The following is a 22161-nucleotide window of genomic DNA, read 5'->3' as shown; positions in this document are numbered from 1 at the left end:
CTGAAGCACACCAGTGACAGGCCTAACAGACCTTCGTCATCACGGTCATGATAAATTCAGGTTACGTACGTTAGGTTCAGACACAAATAACTACTTGGTTAGTTATAGGAAAAGGTCATGGTCTGGGTTAAAATAGCTAATAAGTCTCTTATTAATCTGGTGCAGAAAATAATTAGCTAAAACCATCAGCAAGCATTTCAAAGGTCATTCTGAGAAATATGTGAACTTACTGCAGCGTTTCTATTAAGAGGATAACTCTGAGGTTTTCTATATTTTTCATGTTACAACCAAATAAAAGACCAAAACCAACAGTAGAGTGTTTTTCTCTCTCTCAATACTGTCCCACTTCCTCTGTCTGTAACACCCAGACACAAGCCCCATTGTTTAAGACTTCAGAGGTAGGTCGCAAATGTATAGTTTCATTTTTCATTTCCTGAAACAGTTGGGCACTGTAGGTTTTAGCAAGCGTTCCTCAAGCAGGAGTAAATAGTACCTTTGCTGGGGACTATTTTAGTGGCAGATTAATCCGCATTTGGTGCTCTGGTTGTGGCGGTTTGGTGTATGTATGAGAAGAATATCAGTGCAACTGCATGGCTCACTGATGTGTTTTATAATAATATAGGAGGCATAGCCCATATTAATAGGGTCAGTTCATTGCATTGCGTTCATTGATGGTTGTGGTCTTTTCATGTTTCATTGACAGTAAAACGGAATATCATCAGCCTTTTAACACAGCTGTTAGTCATCACTTAAAATGGAAAATCTCAAATGATGGTGGAATCATGAAGTTAAAGTCTTTAGAAAATTCGAGGCAGCCTTGAACAATAAAAACAGACTTCAAACTTCAGGACGTCTGCATGTGTCTCAAAAGGTGCAGACATAACTAGAGATGGGATTTAAGAAGCTGATGGAAAATGTCATGGACTGATCCATCCTTAATAACTCTGAATGAGGAAATGACTCTGCCAAGCGACACGTCTTGCTGTTTTCAATCGTGTTGTTCCCATTATTTTGGGAAAAACAACCTGTGTTGGGACTTTAATGTTTACATTTACTCTTTAGAAAATGACCACCATGAATGAATGACTCTCTGATCAAATTAACAATAGTTTTATTATTATTTGTCCTTTGTATGCATTCATGTTTACTGATTGACACTCTAAACTAGAATTAAATAAATCCAACAAGACAAAAACTTTAAAGTCCTAATTGTGCCTCTTAGAGGCCGAAATACTCCTGTAGACACTGTGTGAAAGTGTTGTAGAGAACAAACAACATTCAGATGATTTAGCTGCTCATGTTCAGATATCATAGACCACCTCTGAGCAAATCTTAGAGGCGATACTTTATGAGTCAGCGGGAAGACATGAGGGGACAATGATTCACCCAGGATGGTGAATTATTGAGGTGATGTTTCAATTGAGCAAAAAATCAGTGCTCCCCCCAAGACATCATAACAATGTCAGTACAGTGACTGTCTGGGGCAAATAAACAGACTGTAAAACACTCCTAACTCCTAAAGTTAGGTAGCTATGTAGGTAGATTTCTTTTTTTGTACCCATAGGTAAATTTGATTTGGAGTAAAAAGAGTCATCAGTCTTACAGATACACATTCAACACACAGCAAAGACAACACACCAACTATAAAGAAAGAAAGAAAACATTGCCTCTATGCAAAGTAATTACAACTTATTCAAAGCTCTTTTATATAATTTTGTTCTGCACCTTGGGACTTTGACCCGTCATCCAGAGGGAAGAAGCTGAAATTCACTGTTCAAAGGGTGTGAGTCATTAAAAATCGAGCCAGCTCTCCACTGTGACTGTCTGGTGTACAGGGATGTTAGGTTAAGCTGTGACTCCCCAATCAGCTTGCTGAATGATTCAACAATTTGATTGGGAGAATTATTTCCGAACGATGATGTCAGAGAAAAAGACAAAATCGATTCAACAAAAGCTTGGTGGAATAAGATCATCATGGTCTTATCGTTGTGGAAACAGGACAGTTTCCTCAGACACCGAAAATGCTTATGCCCCTTGAAGGGCTATAAATGTCAAATTTGGGTGCTGCTAGATCTTATTAAAAAGGTCTATGCACTGGGGACCATAAATATCAACTGCAAAATTCATGGACATCCGGCCTGCAGTGGATATATGTTGCTCTGGATGCAAAATGTTGCTCTATCATTAGATTTTACAATAAAACGTCCATGTCCTATCCGTCTCTTCTCCCAAAACTTCTTGCCAATGTCTCAGTTGTCAGTGATTAGAAAAATTAGCTGCAGAACCTGCTCAGTTTTCCAGTTTTCACCTGTGGCGCTCCTCCTCTGGTGTCAGAGGTGTTGCCTGATGGCTGCTGTGTTTGCATGATGTTGTACAGGTATTACCATTGTCACTGTATCCTTCACATGTCTCCATCACTGAAAGCTGTGATTAAAGATGTTTGTGACAAAACTTCTTTCTTTATTTTCTTTTAATATTTGAAAAATAGATTTTTTGAATGAGGGATTTATGTATTTTCTTTTAAATAAGCAAATAATGAGGTAAAATAACATCTGCAGACGTTTTTCGTTTGCAACTTTCTAATTTATAGTCTTAGTAAATGCAATAACGAAGCTGTTCAGTTAACGTTATGTCCTTGAGAGGGGCAGGAACACCTGCAGAACGTATCAAACAGCGACACAACAAACAATGAGTCTCTGTTTGATGTCTCACTTAAAATGACTGAGTGAGAAACCAAACAAAGTGACAGCACTGGCACCTGCTACAGGTTCAGCAGGGTCAGGTCCAGGGAGCCAAAAACACACCAGGCTGTAAGGGAGCTTTCACTGTCAGAGACTCAGGCCTGGATCCGAGTACACTTGACCCCAAAGTCCAGTTTGTGTGATTAGTGTGAAGACAGTGTACATGGATGAACGGTCCACTCGTGTTCCCCGGTATGATTCCCATCAGGTGTGAAGACTACCAAAGATTTGAGACAGGAGTGGACAGAAGACGGCAAACTCCAGCTCTGTTCACCGAGAAATTTCAAAGATTCAAAATGTATTTTCCTCTTATTTTACCTCTGTTCACATGCTGGACCAGAGCACCAGACAAAAGCCGAGGACACTTTGGCTCAGGTTGGTGAGGCTAATTTAATAAAGACGTACACATAATCAGTCGTGACTTCATTACTGTTGGAGGAGCCCTGTGAAGCACCACGACCTCACAGCAGAGGCTTCATTTGTTCTCTCATAGCTCCAGGAGAGACACTCATACGTGACCTGGAATTCATATTCAACGTGATCCCATCAACAAAAGTTTCACCATCACAAAAACAGTTACACTTTCAAAACTGCATAACTCACAGTATGAAGTTCAATGTCTTGACCTCATTAAAAATAATAAGGTCATATCTTAAAGAAGCAAAGTGTGAATTACTTTGATTCAAAAAGAAAGAGTTGGGCTAAAACATTAAAAGAAATGCTGCAACAAATGAAATAATTATTGAATAAAACATTCCATTTCATGTTGCCATGTTAAAGAGCTAAATGCGTTTTGTGCACTGAAAAGTAGTTATGCACTATACCAATACACAAAAGTAATATATCTACATATATATAGGAATAAGAATAAAGAATTTTTTAAGTTATTTTAAAACATATACAGTTGCATTATGTTATACCATATAAATTTATACATACACAAATTTTACTATGGGTTTTTCATACCTTCATATGTCCAATATATCTCCTTACAGGTGACATATGTGGCGACATCACATTAATATAGAGACATGTGTCATATATTACATGTCTCTACGGTTAGTTCATATTCTAGACTAGAATCATACTTTTATTTTCATTTGATTTGATGATAAACTATATAATAATGTATAAAACATCAAACTAAACCCAATGAAGCTTTCAAAGCCCCTGTGTGTAGGATTGAAATTTCCAGTGTGGAAAAGAAAACACCACAGACTGCACCGAATTTCATTCACTGTGTCATTTTTCAACACACAAAAATCCATGCCATCTGAATGGTTTCAAGATGCAACAATCACATAAGAATTCTACATGTAGGGGCTTTAAAAATAAAAATGTATTCATATTTTAACAGAGGATCTGAAGCCTGCTTTAAATGCCAATATGTATTTTAATTTTCTTAACAAGAATCATCTGCAGCTCCTGTTCTGCTGTTTTTATTAACAACAAAAGCTCAAAGAAGAAATCCAAAATAAGACAAGGAGGGTTAATTCTGTCTTTGGGTCCTGCGAGGCCGTGAAAGTCCGTAACGTAATTCCTCTGACAGCAGACTGCCACCAGCGCCCCTGCAGGGGGGATCATGACTGAACAGTTCAAGAGCGCATGGACGAAATTTAATTCACACTCTTCACCTCCTCCAATATGCAGGCTGATTTACAGCCAAGCGCACTTGGCAGCAGCCTCTGAGGAAGCACAGACAACAGACCCGCAGAATACACAAGCGTCTGCAGTGACGCATTCAAACAGTGTTTCAGTGGTTTTAGTGTCCTCCTGCACATTTTCAAGTGACTGCATGGAATTTGACTCGTCTCAGGGAAAAGTTTAATGCTTAATCAGCAAGTCGTGTTTTTTTCTTTCAAGCTGTTGTTTACTTTTGAGAAATGATCTTTTGAAATGTCTCTTGTCAAATAGACGGCAGCAAAGCTGACTGACAAAAGCTGTTGTTCGGAGGGAGTAACACTTCAGGCGCTGGCTCTGGAAGAGACAGCACAACAATTGTGTTGTGGAGGAAATGTATCAGTACAGATTTTGGTGGTTTTATTTTTCAGTTTTATCTTTGTCTTGATGTGACAGCGTACAGTAACATGGTGCCACGATGCAGAAAAATTGTCCTACACCATATGCAGGAATGAAATTTTTCCTAATTACTGATGTTCTGTGATATTAATGGATTTAGATATGGTTAGCTCAACGCCCAATAATACTTAATTACACAACCAAGCAGTTTGAATTGTTGCAAAGATCACAAAGGTGGGTGACTTATTGTAAAATATGGAATTTTTAGGCAACACTATATCAATAGACTGTATGTGTAGCACTGAAAAAAGGGAGAGAAAATCCAAAAGTGACAAAACCTGCACCCACTTTAGGCACCCAAAAGATTTTGTTATGATGCCCTGGCTTAATTTGGTTTGCTTTTCAAATATTTTGCCACAACAGCTTAAAACAAAAGTATCTTAAACTACAGTTTACACACACACACACACACAGACATAGAGAGAGAGAGAGATAGAGGAAGAGAGGGAAAGAGAGAGATTTTTTATCTTTTCATTTTGATTTTCTTTATTCTACCCAGCCAGAAATAAAATTCTGGAGAAGAAACTACTGATTGTTTACATATTGGCTGAAAAGTAGTTAAATTTAAATGCTCTATTACATCTACTTCTTTTTTTTTTAAACCCATACACAAACTGTCCTTGATATTTAATAAATTAAATGATAGATATTATAAAGATATTATAAACTCACACCAAGTTGCTAAAATAATCAAATTCCCAGAAAAAGTATGAAGACATGAGCTCACTGTCTTCACTGATGACTCTACAGCTCTGGCAACATCTTTGTGTTCCTTGGTTTCAGCAGTTAATGGAGTTGTAATAGACCAGAACTACCCTTTAACACCTACAATCACAAATGCCTCTTGGTGGGTCAGTGATTACAAACTTGTGTGAAACCTGCAGAACTGTATTTTAAAATCTAGTGGAGAGTTTCCAAATATACCAAGTGTGTCAGGTTGAGTTTGTGTCTAAAACTGATGTAAGAAACATGACAAATATTTCCATTTGAGTCTTGAGTCTTTGGTTTGAATATTTATCATGAATCTATCATGTGTAGCTTGAATGAAGAACTGGAATAATTCATAAGCACCGTGTATCAGACAATGTGGGAAAATATTATTTTGATAACCTTTTTAAAAACCTATTCAAAGTACAATGGGAAAATACAATGAACAAAACAGTTTCAACCAACTTTAAAAAGTAACAGTTTCTAGGTCAGTATAGTCACTGTAGAAAACTGTGAGAAAACAATAAATTAATAAAATAATAAATAACAAGTGAATGATAAATAAATAAAATAAAGAAAGATGGAAAGTAAAATAAAAACACCACCTGTTTATTGTCTCAGATGGCTGCCAGCTGTGGGCCCCTCATACACACCTCTGTATTCCTGTGTCGCAGCAGGCCTTTGATCAGGTAATTGCCCCTCGGCCTCCGGAGTTTGGATCCCCCCCATATGTCGCTATGGCGACCACCTCTCCAGCATCCATCTGTGTGCCCCCTTGACAGCCTTTTTAAGATGGACTTATATGTTGTGATGCTGTGAGTGACGGAGGAAAAGGGCAGCGAGGCGCTGCGAGAGGCACCCACACCACTCTAACAGCAGCCTCTTTACTGCTGCTCATGTATGGTGACAAGTGTGTGTGTGTGTGTGTGTGTGTGTGTGTGTGTGTGTGTGTGTGTGTGTGTGTGTGTGAGTGTTTCCTTTTGTCTCCTTCTCTGTGAGTCTGTCCATCTGTCTGTCTGTTTGCCCGCCCATCACAACTGAGACGCTCTCCGTGTCAGTGGAGACATGTTGTAAGAGGATCAGAGTGCAGCTGCAGCTCAGGGAGAAAGAGTTTGGGGATCATGATGCTTTTTGAAGACACTTTGTTGTGAATTCTGTGAAGATTTGAAGTCCCACTGTGACAAAATTAAATTCAATTTAAACCCCTTCATATTTTCTCCAGATAAATCTATTAAAATCATGTTTTGCCACACTGCCTTAAAGGGTCATGTATATATTTAGTTTTAGTTTGTTCCAGCTCTTCATAATAATAACAATATATATTTGAAAATTAAATAAAAGACTTACAAAGACTTATAAAATTATAAAGACGTATAAAATGTTTTTATGGCTGCATCTTTCTATCAAACTGAAATATTCTAGATTTACTGAGGATCGATTTTTAGTCACATTTCCCCAGAATTCAGCCAAACATATTTGGTACATTTAAACAATGTTTACCTGCTTGTCATGAGTTTGGAATGAGGGGTTGAAGAAGTTATCTAGTCAAGTAAGATTTTCTATTTCACATTCACACATGAAAAATACATAAACCCACACGTGGAATCTGCACAGTCTCACATCTTCTGCTGTTCACCGCTCCCACAGTGTCTCATTATGTGCCTTGCTTGAGGGCACTGCAGTACAGTGGAGGACAGATGTTTAATGATGTAATTTCCATGCACATGAACAGTCTGCAGGTGCTGGGTGACAGTCATCTTCACTGAGAGACAGAAAACACTGAGGCAAAGATCTGAGGAAGCCAGTCCCGAAACGCTGACGTTCATATAGAATAAAAGAGGAATATACCTGGACAATGCCCTGGGTAAGCAGGGCATAAATGCTGTTCATTTGGCACTAATTCATTTTGAATTTGATCATTTCTATGCTGTATTAGAGTGAAATAAAATTGAATTTAGAGTAGGGTAACACTGCAACCACTGATTTTTTCTTTATGCATAAATCTATTTTTTCAATTAACTGACTAATCATTCGTTTTATAAAATGTTTGAAGATGATAACACGATTGTTTTGTCCAACCAAGAGTGAAAGATTTAAACATTTTCAGTTTACAATGATATAAAACAGAGGAAAGAAACAAGTCCTCACATTTGAGAAGCTGAACTCTGAGAATTTTTTACTCTTTAGCTTCATAAATGATTTACATGATTAATTAATTATCAATATTGTTATTGGTTCATTGTCTGCTGGCTGACAAATCTTTAGCCACAGCAGATGCATATTCACCTCTTCCTGATTCTTGCCACACATAATTTAGTTTGCGGATGTTGAATTTAAAAGGTTTGCGCACAAACTGTCAATCATGAGTTCAGAACAGTTCTTAAAAACGATCTCTTTATTGAACATTACAGAACATGATGAGGAACATGGAGCTTCAATCAAACAATCACAGCTTCATCTATGCATAGGCTACCGACATCTCTGGGAATATTTAAGGATGGTGATTATCGACAGTGATCAATATGAGCCCTCTGATCAGTTCTAGCATCATTCTTTGTCCAGAACAATCTGTTTGTGCCGCTTTTGGTTTTGCTGTTGGTTTCTAGGGCTGCTCCTCCGCTCCACCTGGATGTCTTTATCTCAAACCTCAATGATCCGGTGAGTCCACGGCCACACCAGAAAAAAAACCATCACGGTCTGCAGAAATGACACTTGATGATTTTCTTGAAAGCGCTCTGAAAGTCTTTGTTGAAGTACGCGTAAATGATGGGGTTGAGCAGAGAGTTGGAGTAACCCAGCCAGTTTATCACATCCTCCAGCCAGCGGGGCATGTAGCACGACGTTTGGCAAAAAGGCTTGACCAGAGCGACGATGAAGAAGGGTAGCCAGCAGAGGATGAAGGTGCCCATGATGATGCCCAGAGTCTTCACCGTTTTGCGTTCCCGCGCCAGCGCGATCTTCCGCTTGGCCTCGGTCGCCTTGTCGTGTCGGCTTTCGAATACCGGCGCGGAGCCCGGGGTGTTGGGCAGCGGCAGGTTGCCTCTGGAGTTGCTGTGAACTTCGATGATCTCCAGAGACTCGCCGTCTTCTGCGTGCTTCACTGCGCCGTTGACGGTCGGCAGCGGCTGGGGCTCCACGCTCCTTTTCCAGCTCTTACCCTGCGCGTCCCCGGGAGTCTTTTTGTGGAAGAGCGCCGGGGATAACGCCAAGCAGGAGTCGGACACTTTCTTCTTCTCCGTTTTACGCACGGTCCTCCTGATCCGAAACCTGGCAGCTTTGAATATCCGCCCGTATAAAACCAGCATCAGCGTCAGCGGGATGTAAAAAGCCCCGAATGTGGAGTATATTGTGTACCACGGGTCTTGCCTGATCTGACACTGCTTGGGGTTCGCCCTGACCTCTGCCTTCCTCTCTGGCTGGGAGCGCATGATCAGCATCGGCGGCACTGAGATGGAGAATCCGACGAGCCAGGTGACACTGATGAGGACCGCGGCTCTCCTCGGCGTCCTCTTCTTCATGTAGTCTATAGGCTCTGTTATGGCCCAGTATCTGTCCAGAGCGATGGCGCACAGGTGCAGGATGGACGAGGTGCAGCACAACACGTCCAGAGAGACGAAGATGTCGCATGGAACCTCCCCGAGGGTCCACCGGTTTAAGACCTGGTACAGCGCCGCCATGGGCAGGACCAGCACCGACACCATCAGGTCGGTGACGGCCAGAGAACCGATCAGGTAGTTGGCCACATTCTGGAGAGACCGCTCCAAGGCGATGGCTGCGACCACGCAGGCGTTCCCAAATATTGCGCACAGGATGAGCGCGCCAAGCAGGAAGGACGTGACCACTTGGTAACTCAGCTTCACCTCCTCGTCCTCAGGTTGGGGGGTTTGGCTGGAAAGGTTGTCAAACTGTGTCCAGGTTGTGGTGTTGTTCGTGACCTCCATTGTTGTGAGCTCAGGGTGTTTGGAGAGCCTCGGTTACTCGCTGGACAGCCCGGTGCGCGTCACACCGCGGCTCTTCTCACAGCGCATAGTGGAGAGTGTTTGCTGCAGAGAGGGTCTGAACTGCGAGGCTCGGCTGCTGCCGGAGAATGATGCCGAGTATTTATACCGATGATGGAAAATGCGTCACTTGGCCGTGAGGATGTAACAGAGTCTGACTTTTTGTGTCTGTTTAGTCGGCCGCTCAGGCACCGAAGATGTCGGAGTTATTCAACAAACATATGAAAACTTGTAATATTGTGTTCTGCTCTTCAGACTGAAAGTCAGTTCAAAATGATATTTTTTAGGCCTACTTTTTTCTTTTTGAAAGAGTTGAAGTGGATTTTGCCATTTCGGTGAGAAAAGTTCATCAGTTCATCTAATACAGCTTTCTAAAATTTCCTTTGTGTCAAATGACTCGTGATGATAGTGAATAGTTTTACTGTTGGAGAATGAATGAAACCTCACAGTAAAAAAACAGTAAACTTTTGGGCCTAGTTGTTTCACTCTTCTCTTCCTTTCTCAGCACCTTTGCTCAGCGCACTGGGGCCGTCAGGTGTGACACTGCCACCTGGTGTTAGTCCGCTTTCACAACAATTACAAAATGACACTGCACTTTATTTTTAGTAACCATCCAACAAATAAGCAAATTAAACACAAAGAGGGACCATTATGTTAAATATGCAATATCCAAAACAAATACACGGGCTACACATCTGAAAGAGGAGCATGGCAAAGGCTGTAAAAAGAAGCTTCTCGTTGTTCTTTAAACTGTCATCTGTAAAAGCTCAGTTTATTTATATTTTTTATTTATTTGCTGATTTATTTTTTTTGGCACAAAGTAGGCCGATGTAATAAAATGTGATTTCACTTCTATTATGTTCACAAAAAAACATGAGATATTTGATCTGCCTTTGGTCTATAAATATGACATTTCTTAATAATAACAATCTGATTGATTCTCCTCAACCAGATTAATCTGTCAGAGGGCCGCAGGGGCAAAAAAACGTAGGTCTGTTTTTCTTTTGGGTTAATTTAGGCCAGATCAGGAGGTGGTGCATAATAATGACAGATGATATCATGGTTTGGACCCTTTCTTCATTTAATCAAAGAGTTAACAGGGGTGGCGGAAGAAGTCTCAGCCATTCACTTTTCTTTTCTTTTCTCTTCTTTTCTTTTCTCTTCTTTTCTTTTCTCTTCTTTTCTTTTCTTTTCTTTTCTCTTCTTTTCTTTTCTTTTCTCCTCTTTTCTTTTCTTTTCTTTTCTCCTCTTTTCTCTAATCTTGACCAACTGACATTCAGCTGTTAGCGCGAAAGCCCGTAAGTGTTTTTGGTCCCTAACACTTTCCGTAAGCTTCCACGTTTCATGACGTCACAGCCTTGTTTAAAGCGGAAAGCCAGTGTGACTTTCTTGTTTTGCACAGGTTTTCCATGGTTTTCTCCTTTACCACGACACTAAAACACTGCCAAACTTTCAGGTAGGTGTGTTTATTACATACGAATATTAATATGGTTAGTATGATGTTTGTCATTATGCGCAGAATGTTATTTTCGGTGAAAACGCCATAACAGAGCCTGTAGTTGACAGAGCTATAAGCTAACATTAAAAAGTTTTTATTCAGCCATTGTTTTGTTTTGATTGTTGGCTGTTGTACGTGCTACAACATGAGGAAATTAAAGAGTAATTTAGCTGTTGTAGCTTGAACACTGTGGAAATCTGAACACTGTGGAAATCTGTCGCAGGTTGAGAGGAAATCCTCTCAACCTGCGACAGAATCAACACCTGGATAACACATTTATTTTCACTTCACAGCCTCATAGCCCAGGGTCCTCGGGCTTTACATCTGAAATTCCAGCCAAAAAATAATGCAGAATACGATATTTTAGACAGTCGTGTTTTTCTAACTTTGTAGCAGTTTCAAATGGCAGGGCCCAGGAGGTCAGACCTTACCACCCAGCATCAGTGCTGGACCTCACTCATGCAGCTGTGGCTGGATGGGGGAAAATCCCTGCAGGTAGACTCCAGAAACTGTGGAGATATTGTGTTGTTATAGATAAATGCCTGTGGTTTTGGAATAACTTGTTTAGCAATCGCATATGTCTATAATGTTCAGATGTCCACATAGTTTTTACCTACAACACGTGTATATCACTCTCTTTGTGAATTTAACAACTGTATTTGTTTAAAACAAGTCAGTGTACAGGTTTTTCCTGTTCTGGTTCACTGGTTCAAATAGTGACATCAATATACTGTTAACCTGGTCCTGCAGGGTACTGCATCAGGTTACCTCATATGTAAATAACTGCCCCACTGCAAAAGCTCCTTTTATTATAATTCTTTTTAAAAGTTTATCAACCCTTAAGGCTGAGATTTTATTCAACACGGGTCTATGTTTAAACTGTTTTTACTTAGTTTCTGTTGGCTTCAGCTACACTATATGCAGAGTGTTTGGAAGAACAAAAGCAGCAGAATTTGTTTGAAATTATGGTATGCGAGCATTTCAGATTTACAGTATATAGACATAGTTGATTATTCTGAGCTTTGAGTTTTTGAAATTTTTTTTTTCCTTTCTGAATTTAGTGTAAATCTGACCAGACGTGTGAGGACTTAAACCAAGACAAATTCACTCTTACCAAAGTCTACGCTAGCAGATAGATTTTCAGTTGTATGTTTTGACTGTGGTTATCATCTCCATCAGCAGAGCTGGACTTAGAACTAACTGCTTGAAGAAAGGGGACCATGCTCCGCTGCAGAAAGTGTCGGAAAGGCGTCATAGACTCAACATGCTTGACCATGGTGAGTGAAAAATTTCAACATCTGATGTGAAGTTGCTTCACCTGTAAACTCATGTTTTCATATTCTCTCAGGCCATTCTCTGGCCAGTAAACTGCTACTGTGCTGGCGTTGTTTGACTCATAGTAATCGCTGTTGCTAGGACAATAAAATAGTATGTCAAAACATCACCAGTTATTATTATTATTGTTATTGTTTAAACCATTTAACAACCATTTAATATTCTGTGTTAATATTCTGAGCTTTTCTTACATCATTTGAAATTGAGTAGCTTTGAGTTTTGTCGTCAGTCGGACAAAACAAGACATTTAAAGACATCAAGTTGGACTCAAGGAAGTGTTGAGGGGCATTTTTTTACTATTATTTTCTGTTTTATAGACTAATTGATTAACTAATTAATCTGAAATAAAAATGTAAATGACCACTTCTTTTTTTTTCTTCCTTTTTGTTTCTATTTCTAAGGAGGGATATGTGTATTACAACTATTATTGAACTGATTAAGTTTAAATATTTTTATCAGTTACAGATGAGGGGTGTTACACACAGCTTAAAGCATGTGATGTTACTCAGCTCCTGGAGCACAGGATCGATTCTCATACTATACACTACCTTTTGCCTGTGGACATATTGAAAGTGATGCACAACTGCAGATAACCAAATGGAAGTCAAAAAGGGACACTACAAATTTATAACTGTCTAATAATTGTCATATTTTGTGGGTTTTTTTTTTTTGTTTGTTTGTTTTAGGTTATTGCTTTATGTATGTTTGAGTGTGTGTATGTGGGGAGGGGTTCGTGTGTGCTGCACGTTGTAAGATGCTGCTATACTCTATCAAAAAGACAATAAATAGAGATAAAAAGAAACCAGCCATTTGTTGCTGCCCTGATCAGGATTATAGTCTATGAAGTTTTCAGGGTGTTGGTGGAAGTCAAAGATAACGGCTTGGGTTGCAGTCATAAAATATGGCTGGCTATCAGCGTCAGAGAAACTGGGTCTGATGGGAACTGTTCTCATTGCCTGTTTGTCTTTTACGCTGAAGCAGGTTGAGGCCACAGGTGAAAGCTCATGTGCTGTTTGCAGTATTTGGCACGTGAATGTTGACACACTGCCAGAGTGGATACTGACCTCAGTTCACCAGGTAAGTGTGTCAGCGTAGGAGTGAAGAGTGTGCAGTGTTTGATGGTTGTGTTCACTTCCAATAAGGAAAACAAGGTTTCAAAAAAAAAGGGAAAAAGTAAATGAATTTCTGTTAGTTTATGAAAATCAAACTTACATACAGTGGCTTGAGATTGTATTCAGACCCCTTCACCTTTTACACACTTTATCACGTTGTAGATTTAATTGTAAATGACTTGTCCTGAAGGCACGCCAGCGTTGTCATGGCTGTATGCTTCGATTAAAATAATTAAATAGATAAATTGATAAGGAAAATAAACAGTATTTGCAACCCTATATTTTACCATACAAAAATGTGAATGGATTTATCATTTTTATTTTCAAGATGTTGCAATTTATATATCTGTGCTTTTTAGGCCCAGTGGACTGTGGGAAAACTTAACTGCCGGAATTGCGGAGCTCGTCTGGGCGGCTTCAACTTCATTGAGCGCAGTAAGTGTCCCTGTGGCCAGGACGCCACTGTTCACCTCAACAAAAGCCGTGTGGATCGCGACCATAAGCACTATGTTCTCATCGTCCAGCCGAGGAGGGCGAGGCCTGAGAAGGGACACACTGGTCTGCCAACAGACGGCAATCAGAGCAATGAGGAGAGGCATGAGTTCAACAGGACCACACTGGACAGTTCACAGCTGAACCGTGCTGCTATTGTGTCCCACATCAGGCCTGCGGAGGCCTCGAATTCACTGCCTGACAGTGAAAACACCCAGTCATTCTCTTTCAGCCCCTTGTACTGCATCTCTCACAGGAGAAGGTGCAGTTTGGAAGATGATTCCACCTTCAGGCCATCATGTTTTTGTCCTTCAGGTATTATGGACAAGTCCGGTATTCATTTAAGGAGAGCAGGGGCAGATGAGTCTACACGGTCACCTGTCTTGTATCCCACAAGTCAGCAGCTTGACACAGGTGGTGAAGCCTCTGTCGATGCTGTTGCCTTCCGTTCACTGGTTCCTGGGGGGAGACAGTTGCCTCTGGATCAACAGCTGGTGCAAACTGTGGAAGATATCGAGTCTTCTGTAGAGACCCCAGCTGTCCACGAGGTGGTTTCTGATTCAGCCCTTTTCCTCAGAGGAAGAACTGTCTCCGACAGTGTAGCTGAGCAGGGAGCGGAAATGATGGTATGTCGCTGCTTTTTAAACTGAATTTAAAGGAGCTTTTTGTAGGTTTTGCTGTTTCTACATAGCCATTAACAGCTGTTTGCTTACCAGTCTAGAAGAAACACTGTGAGTACTTCATTCCTTCACTCAGCAGGAGCTGTCTCCAGCAGTGGAAAGCAACACCAATGTTAACTTTATCACACTTTTTTCTTCTACTGAAGTTAGCATGCTAATCAGCCAGTCCTGGCCCATCTTGTCACTTCCTGATTGCGAGTCACTGTAATTTCCAGTCTGCCCTGAAGAAGCAGTGCTGCTCGGAGGATGTATTATAACCTTTTGTTATAATACATAAACTCTCGTCAAGCGCCACCCACTCCCAGCAAGAAACCACAAAACTTACAAATAGCTCCTTTAAAAATCTGCATTAAATAGAACTGTAGCCAATGATGATTTTAACATATTATCTCAGAATTAGAAAAAAAAATTCAATGGTTTCTTTAATAAACAATGTTATATTAGTTTTCAAATACCTCATATGCATTTGTAGCCGATGTAAGATATATAGGAACAATAAACAAGAGCCCAGAGACCAGCACATTCAGGGTAACCCGCACTGTTTTATAACAATGAACACTTCTTCTTACATCATAAAAAATGTTTATAGTTTAATCGACACTTTTACAGAGATCAGTGGTCCCCACAAAGTGAGAGCCCCAAATTGAGGACAATCCAGTCTGTTATACTAAAGCAAGGCAGCATGTGGGAGTGTCTGCCCCTCACTGACAGTTGGTGATTTCAGGTTGCACAGGCAGGTAGCTGTAAACTCTCAGAGTACCTGATTAAAAGGGAAAGGAGGGCAGATAAAGAACTGCTCCTTTACTACAGTCAAGGTCAGTTCAGCTGAGATAGGGACAGTATATCAACTACAAAGAGGTGAAAATAGGGTTACGGGAGAGCACACAAAGTCCCCAGCAAAAAGGGAAATACATTTGTTTTTACCATATTTCCATCCTTAAGTAAAACAGTGACAGAGTATATGACTATTTTGTACATGGGTTTTAAATAATAAACACTTAAAAGCAAAAACTGCATCTGATGAGGAACCCTGAGACAAAATCCTGTCAAACGGGGGTTTGTGGTCTAATTTGTGTCAGTTCAGGGCTCCTTCATATGAAAAAGTTTGAGAACCGCTGCCTAAGCAGCATATTATAGAGAAAAGTAAAAGAAAAATAACTATTACAAGAATTTATTGATGAGAGTTCTTGAAAAGTAATGACCTGATGTCTATGAAATGTTCATGATCCCCAGAGGATGGATCGTGTCTACAGTGAGTTTCTGACCTTTTCAGCAGGACATTTATCAGGTCAACTTGTCTCTAAGTCGAAATTAAATGGGCACATTCCCATCACATTTACTGATAACTGTTCCCCAGAGGCTGAACCTTTAGATGTCAATAACCCCATGACCTTTCCTCTGCCCTCCTCCACCCTCAGGTCAAACTTAATTGTTTTAGCTTCACTAATGGCAAGAATAGCTAAATCATCAGTGTGGTGTTTGTTGTGTTGTGGGATTCAAATGCATGTCTTCATCCCCCATACACTTCAGGAACTAATAAAACAGCCATGGATAAATCATTGCTGCTTTAAAGCAGTTAAAAAACATTAATCTAGCTCATGGATTCTGTTGTTTTGGCTTTTAAAACAGCCTGGAATGAGGACTCATGATATGTGTGTTTATTACCCTCATAGCCTCAAGCCTCTGTGGCCTCCCCAGCCTCGAACAGCCTGAGCAAAAGAGAGAAGAATCGTCTGAAGAGTCTGCGGAGGAAACAGAGGCGGAGAGAACGATGGCTGCACAGTCAGCTGGAGCAGGAGCAGGTGAGAGAGCAGAGTTCACACTGATATCGTGGGTTCATGCAGGTATCTGAGTCAAAAGTACTACCACTTATCAAGTCTTGAAAATTATTGGATAATTTTTCAAGCTTGAGAGAAATAGGAAACTATTTCATCAATATTTATCTTTTCTGTTAAAAAATGTAATAATTTTATGCATCTAATAATTAAAAACCGGGTCACGGGGAGCAGGGGGTAAAAATGATAGTTCAGTAGAATCCCATCACTGAGTTTTAATTATTTGTGCAAGTTACAATCATCTCAATGTAAATATATGAAGAAATATTCTCAGTGTTAAATATAAATGTAAGTTATGACTGAAAAAACATTTAATCACACAGATTAATTTATTTTTAATATATTCAGCAGGGCTTTAAGCGGTGTATGTTTGCTATTTTCAACAAATAGCAAAGTTATCCAGATGTAAATTAATGAGAAAATAAGGCATTAAATGATGTGGAAGATTTTCCTCTCAGAGCTGTATCTACAACATAAAAGTGCATAGAAAACAGTTTCTGAAATTAAGGAGCTGATGCAGTTGAGGGATTTAAATTAAGGTGTTAAATGCGTCACAAAAGGTTAATTTCCAATGGTTTTCAGTAATCAAAAGCAAACACACTGTTAAAATAAAATTAGCATTTGTGGGCCAAAAGTTAACATGGGGATTTAAAATATTATTGATGCATTTTACTGTTGGAAAATATTAAAACTTTAAACTGGGTAAAAATACCGTCCATGTGTTTGTTTGCAGGCTCAGAGTGTGACACTGTTGGACAGCGAGGAGGAGGACAGAGAGGGTCTCACCTGCGCCGTCTGCCTTGACGTCTACTTCAGCCCGTACAGCTGTAAACCGTGCGGCCACGTCTTCTGCGAGCCATGTCTTCGCACGCTTGCAAAAAACCGACCGACGAACACGCCCTGCCCTCTCTGCCGCAGCCTCATCTCACACACCAACTTCCACAAAGGTCAGCGTCCTCCAGGAAACCAAACCTCAGAAATGTCCTTCTCCTTTCAGATATCTGGGTTAATTGATTAGTAAATACACAGAAAATGACAGATGATGACAGATTTACAACAATTTTGATGATTGATTACTATAATAATTTACATTGCCAAACATTTGCTGGTTCCAGCTTCTCTAATGTGAGGATTTGCTGATTTCTCACTGTGCTGTACGGTTTTTCCTCAGAGCTCAACCACACTGCAAAGACCTTCTTCCCAAAAATCTACCACGCCCGCAAGCAGAACTTCCAGAACGCTCCGTGTGCAAAATGGCCTCTGCCCAGCTACCACAAAAGCTTCCATACCTTCTGGGGTGAGAAACAGTGGAACTGTCGTGGTTTTAGGAGCGTGTTTGTGTCTTGACGGTAGATCCATTGTGATCTTCTGTCAGTGAAGTCTCTGGGTCCAGGGTAACCAGGATGTTGGAAAGGGATGAAATGTAATTTTCAGTGCACTGAGAAAGAAGAGATACATAGCTGAGAAAGAAAGATATGTTATCACTTTTACCCTGAATTTACATTACATTGACTCATGTGGTAGTAGCTTTTATCCCAAGTGAGGGACAACACTGAGGCTTAAGTGCAGTAGGAGACTTTGGTGTAAGTACTAAGGTCTTTAACTAAGAAATTTAATGGCAATAATAAACTTACTCTTTGCAGCAGGTGACAGTTTATTCCCACAAACAGCTTTACAGACAATAAAATACTGTAATACAAATTCAGTAAGATAAACATTATTGCACAGTTAACTTAGTCTACATGGTATGAGATACAGTGTGAGGAAGAAATATTTTTCACAACTGTACGCAAATCCTACACTAAAAATTGCAACAAATAATAATAAAACGTTCAAAGTTATTTAGCCTCATATCTTTATAAGTACAAGGATGTCAAAATGTATATGAAACTATTCAAATTTTTTTAATTTATGTTATTCATGTTCTTGAAATTCTTGAAAATAAATGCAACTTAACTAAAATTACCATCTCACGGTTGTATGAGGCCGTCACGCAGATTTCAGATTACATCCCTCTATTTATGGAGTCATATAAAATGTTAATGATTTGTGTGAAAATGACCTGACCTTGACCTTTGACCACCAAAATCTAATCAGTTCGTCCTTCAGTTGAAGTGAATGTTTTTGCCAAATTTAAAGTTCCATCTAGGCGTTACTGAAATAATGTTTCCACGAGAATGGGACGCATGTATGTACAGACAACCTGAAAACAATAAACCTTCAGGCATAAAAATGAAATTGCACTTGAATTGAAGTTTAATTTGAATTATTATTATTTATTTTATTTCTGAATTATTTTTTATGTATGAAAATAGAGACAGAAAATATTGTAAAGGAGCTATTTGTAAGTTTTGCTGTTGCTATGTAGCCTATATTAGCATTAACAGCTAAGCTAAGTTCTGCATCAAACTTCACAGCTTAGCAGCTCCGGGCTTATATAATATTCAGCCATGTTGTTGTTGTCTTCTTATGATAATTCTGCTCAAAGAATCTTGTTCTCACACACAGTCTCTCCTTGATGGGATAGTTTTGAGGAATAAAATTCAATCTTCAGTCACAGAGTAAATAACTTAGTGGGATGGAAATTTTGCATTTTGTAATTTTCAATTCAAATCATGGCAAGGATACAAGTTGCTTCATCATACTGATCACAGAGTTTTATTTGATCTGTTTAACTTTAGGGTATCAGAGACAGGCAGCGACAGTAAGGAGACGCTGGCACTTCGCCCATGGAGGCTTCACGCTGGACGCCGTGGACCTCACCGACATGCGCGGCTGGCTCTTCTACATCGGCCTGGTCATCGTCTACATCCACTCAGTCAACTGGGTTCTGATTTTCCTATTCCTCTGTTTCCTCACGTACTACTTCTTCTTTTGAGAAACTGAGGAGCACTCAAAAGTTTGCAATGCAGGTTTCATCTCCTGTCTTCTTTGTCTTTAAACAGATATGTGTTTTTGCGGTTTCACGTGCTGAGAGAGTCAAGTCGAACCTTTTATTTCAGTGGTAAAATACCTCAGAAATAGCAGTGGTTGAGACATTCGTAGAAGAGAGTAATGTGCAATAATTCACTCTGAGGTGGTGTCAGATACAAAAATAATGGACCAGTCCTGAAGCAGAGCGCAGTTCCCTCTCTCAGTTCTCTTACTTCCTACATCAGAAAAGACCTCGTCAGAAGTGCTGTTTGCTAGTGAAATCTGAGGGGGTGGAACTTTAAAACATAATGCAATTTGATACTGTAGTTTTTGATATTTAAAGAAACATTTGGGGGAAATGTGTTCTTTTTCTCTGAGAGTTAGATGAGAAGTCAATATTCAATTCAATTCATATTAAACACACGAAAAAACACTAATATTGGCCGAAAAGGTGTAGGCTGATGCTAGAGCTTATTACACCTACCCTCTCTGCAGGTTAGTAGAGAGGTAACAGGTCAGTGTGTAATCACGGAAAATAGAAACAAGGGGAAGAAAAACGGAAAGAAACTTTTCACCACGATTGACCACAAAAAAAAAGAAAAGAAAAAGCATAAAGAATCTGATCTGATGTCTGTGTTTTTTGTAGCAGTGAAGCGATTAGCCTAGTTTAGTTTAAAGACTGGAAGCTGGAAGAAACAGAAAAATCCACCAGTCAACACCTCCACAGATTAAACAAACAAGATACAAAGTGTTAGTGAGTCCTAAAGGTGTTGGTTGGTGTGTATTTTAACTTGAGACACCACCTGTTTCCTCCTGCTTTCAGTCTTTATGTTAGGTGACTCCAGCTCAGTAAAAACAAACAGACATATCATTGATAATATTCTTCTCATCTAACTCTGTTAAATACAGAAAATTAGTTTATTTCCCAAAATGGTGAACTGTCCCTTTAATGTAGCACAGGCAGGGTGAGTCAGTCTGGCACTTTATTGAAAAAGACAAGAGAGTCAGCAATAAACACACACACAGCACTTTGAAAAATCTATGTGAGGTTCATCAGCTTCTTGTAATTCCAATGTAATGTCAATGTGATTGGAAGAAGTTGAAATTATTTTGTTCAGTGAAATTCAGAGCGATGTTGAAGTGAGATCAACTGCTGGGAGAGTTTTGCTTCTTATGTGTACATGTTTTATTTACAAAGCAAAGGCTTACTCAGGAACCAAGCATCTAACAAGTAAAGAGAGCAGCATTGATTGATTGGTTGATTGGTTGATTGTAGCAGCAGCAGAGAGAGCAGATAGAAAATCAGATTAGTAAATGGGTAAAATACCCACTTCAGTATGGTGCCTTTGTTCATCTGTGTCTTCTGTCTACAAGAGGTAACGTGAGACCAATCGACTTTCAGTTTCAGCTCTGTGTGAGTGCACACTGTGTTCATAGGAAGCCAGAAAGAAATTAAAATAAGGTAAGCTTTCAGTTAATTGTGTCTTTTCTTGAAGGAAAAGACTTATGGATAAAAAAAATATAAGCTTTAATATTGTGTAAAGAGTTTATTGTTTTACTAGAAATGTCCTTTTTTTTAAGTCAGTAATATAGGATCAGATTCAGTATTTTGATCATGAGGAAAAGCAAAATCAACAGTAATAATGTATCCATTATTTCAGTAGTTTTATTGTGGGGAAAAAAAAAAAGAAATTAATGTGGTTTCTTTTTCATATTATTCTTCTAATGTGTAAGTTTGGTTTGCTTCACTGCTCAGTAATAAAAAAAGTAATAAGAGATTAGGCCACATTAATGAATTAATGCAAATATAATAATTTATCAATAAAAATCTGTCTAAATAGACAACTTTATTTAGCAAACTGATGAAGCCTATTCTTCGTTTCTTTTTCTCTCTACATTCCTAAAATAACTCATCACAGTGGAAGTAGTTTTTATCAGTGGCACCTCTTGTGTCTGTGGGGTCTGGGTGAATTTGTTCCAAAATAATTCTGGAGAAAAACAGCATTTGATCAAAGATGTTCTTACAGTAACACAAACTAAAAGTGTGCTGGAGAGACGTAATGGGTAAGAGTTCGTCCCATCTGCCAGCAACAGTCCACATGGGTTTCTTGTAACCATGAAGGCCATCCTTCCCTACACTAATCTATATTTTCTGTATTGATCAAATGACTCTCTGCCACCAGCTCTACTTCCAACCACATCTTTTTTCAACAGTAAACTCATTGTAGCTACAAGCTTATTGTAGTGTAGTTGAGCATTCAGCGGCCAACCTGTGGGCTGGGGTCCACTGGTGGGCCGTGAAGGTATTGCAGGAGGGCCGACATTTAAGAAACTATTTTAGTGAAAAGATGTAATTATAAATATGTAATATGTATGTAATATATAATATTTGCCAATGACAGGAGCTCTGATTATGCACTAAAAGATAACATCCATGGCAACAAGTGGAATAACAAAATGAGCTGGTTAGCAACAGGAAATTAAATAAAAAATAAAGAGACAGATGGCGAATCGACAAATGATCAACCAAGTCAAACAAAAAAAACAAAGCCTGAGCTTCTCCTGCTTTCAGTTCAATCCTGAATGTTCAGTTATTGTTCAAATAAGAAGTGCTCTGGAAACACAGCATCTGTCCTCTGTGTTGCTACGGATGTGACCCACCAACACTTTTCACTTGGGCCAAGAGCTGGAAAATACTGAAAACATCAATTTAATGGGCTGAATATGCCTGAGTGGCTGCTCGTCAGCTTGTTTTTTTGAATCCCCCCCC

At 39.5% G+C, this 22161-nt stretch overlaps 2 protein-coding genes across 10 annotated transcripts; one reads left to right on the top strand and one right to left on the bottom strand.

The window, feature by feature from the left end:
- Positions 1-7927: 7927 nt before the first annotated feature.
- On the bottom strand, positions 7928-9598 carry htr1ab (5-hydroxytryptamine (serotonin) receptor 1A b). The gene has a single exon (XM_071466211.1). It carries the CDS (start codon positions 9467-9469, stop codon positions 8219-8221), a length of 1251 nt encoding a protein of 416 aa, XP_071322312.1. The 5' UTR covers positions 9470-9598; the 3' UTR covers positions 7928-8218.
- A 1245-nt stretch (positions 9599-10843) lies between these two features.
- On the top strand, positions 10844-21254 carry rnf180b (ring finger protein 180b). 9 transcript variants are annotated; one of them, XM_071465874.1, is made up of 9 exons: positions 10881-10982; positions 11421-11519; positions 12207-12301; positions 13341-13436; positions 13831-14589; positions 16317-16445; positions 17212-17425; positions 17650-17775; positions 19160-21254. In XM_071465874.1, the coding sequence occupies exons 3-9, from the start codon at positions 12245-12247 to the stop codon at positions 19354-19356; spliced, it is 1578 nt and encodes a 525-aa protein (XP_071321975.1). In that variant the 5' UTR covers positions 10881-10982; positions 11421-11519; positions 12207-12244; the 3' UTR covers positions 19357-21254. The 9 variants fall into 9 exon arrangements, with proteins under 9 accessions (XP_071321974.1, XP_071321968.1, XP_071321976.1 ...); XM_071465868.1 differs by having other exon boundaries at positions 13338-13436; XM_071465869.1 differs by having other exon boundaries at positions 12204-12301; positions 13338-13436.
- The last annotated feature ends 907 nt before the right edge of the window (positions 21255-22161 follow it).

The sequence above is a fragment of the Trachinotus anak genome, unplaced genomic scaffold (genome assembly GCF_046630095.1).
Source record: "Trachinotus anak isolate AG129_WGS33_773 ecotype Australia unplaced genomic scaffold, CSIRO_AGI_Tana_v1 ptg000028l, whole genome shotgun sequence".
In the NCBI taxonomy this organism is placed as follows: Eukaryota; Metazoa; Chordata; class Actinopteri; order Carangiformes; family Carangidae; genus Trachinotus; species Trachinotus anak.
This window is presented reverse-complemented; position numbering and strand designations above follow the sequence as displayed.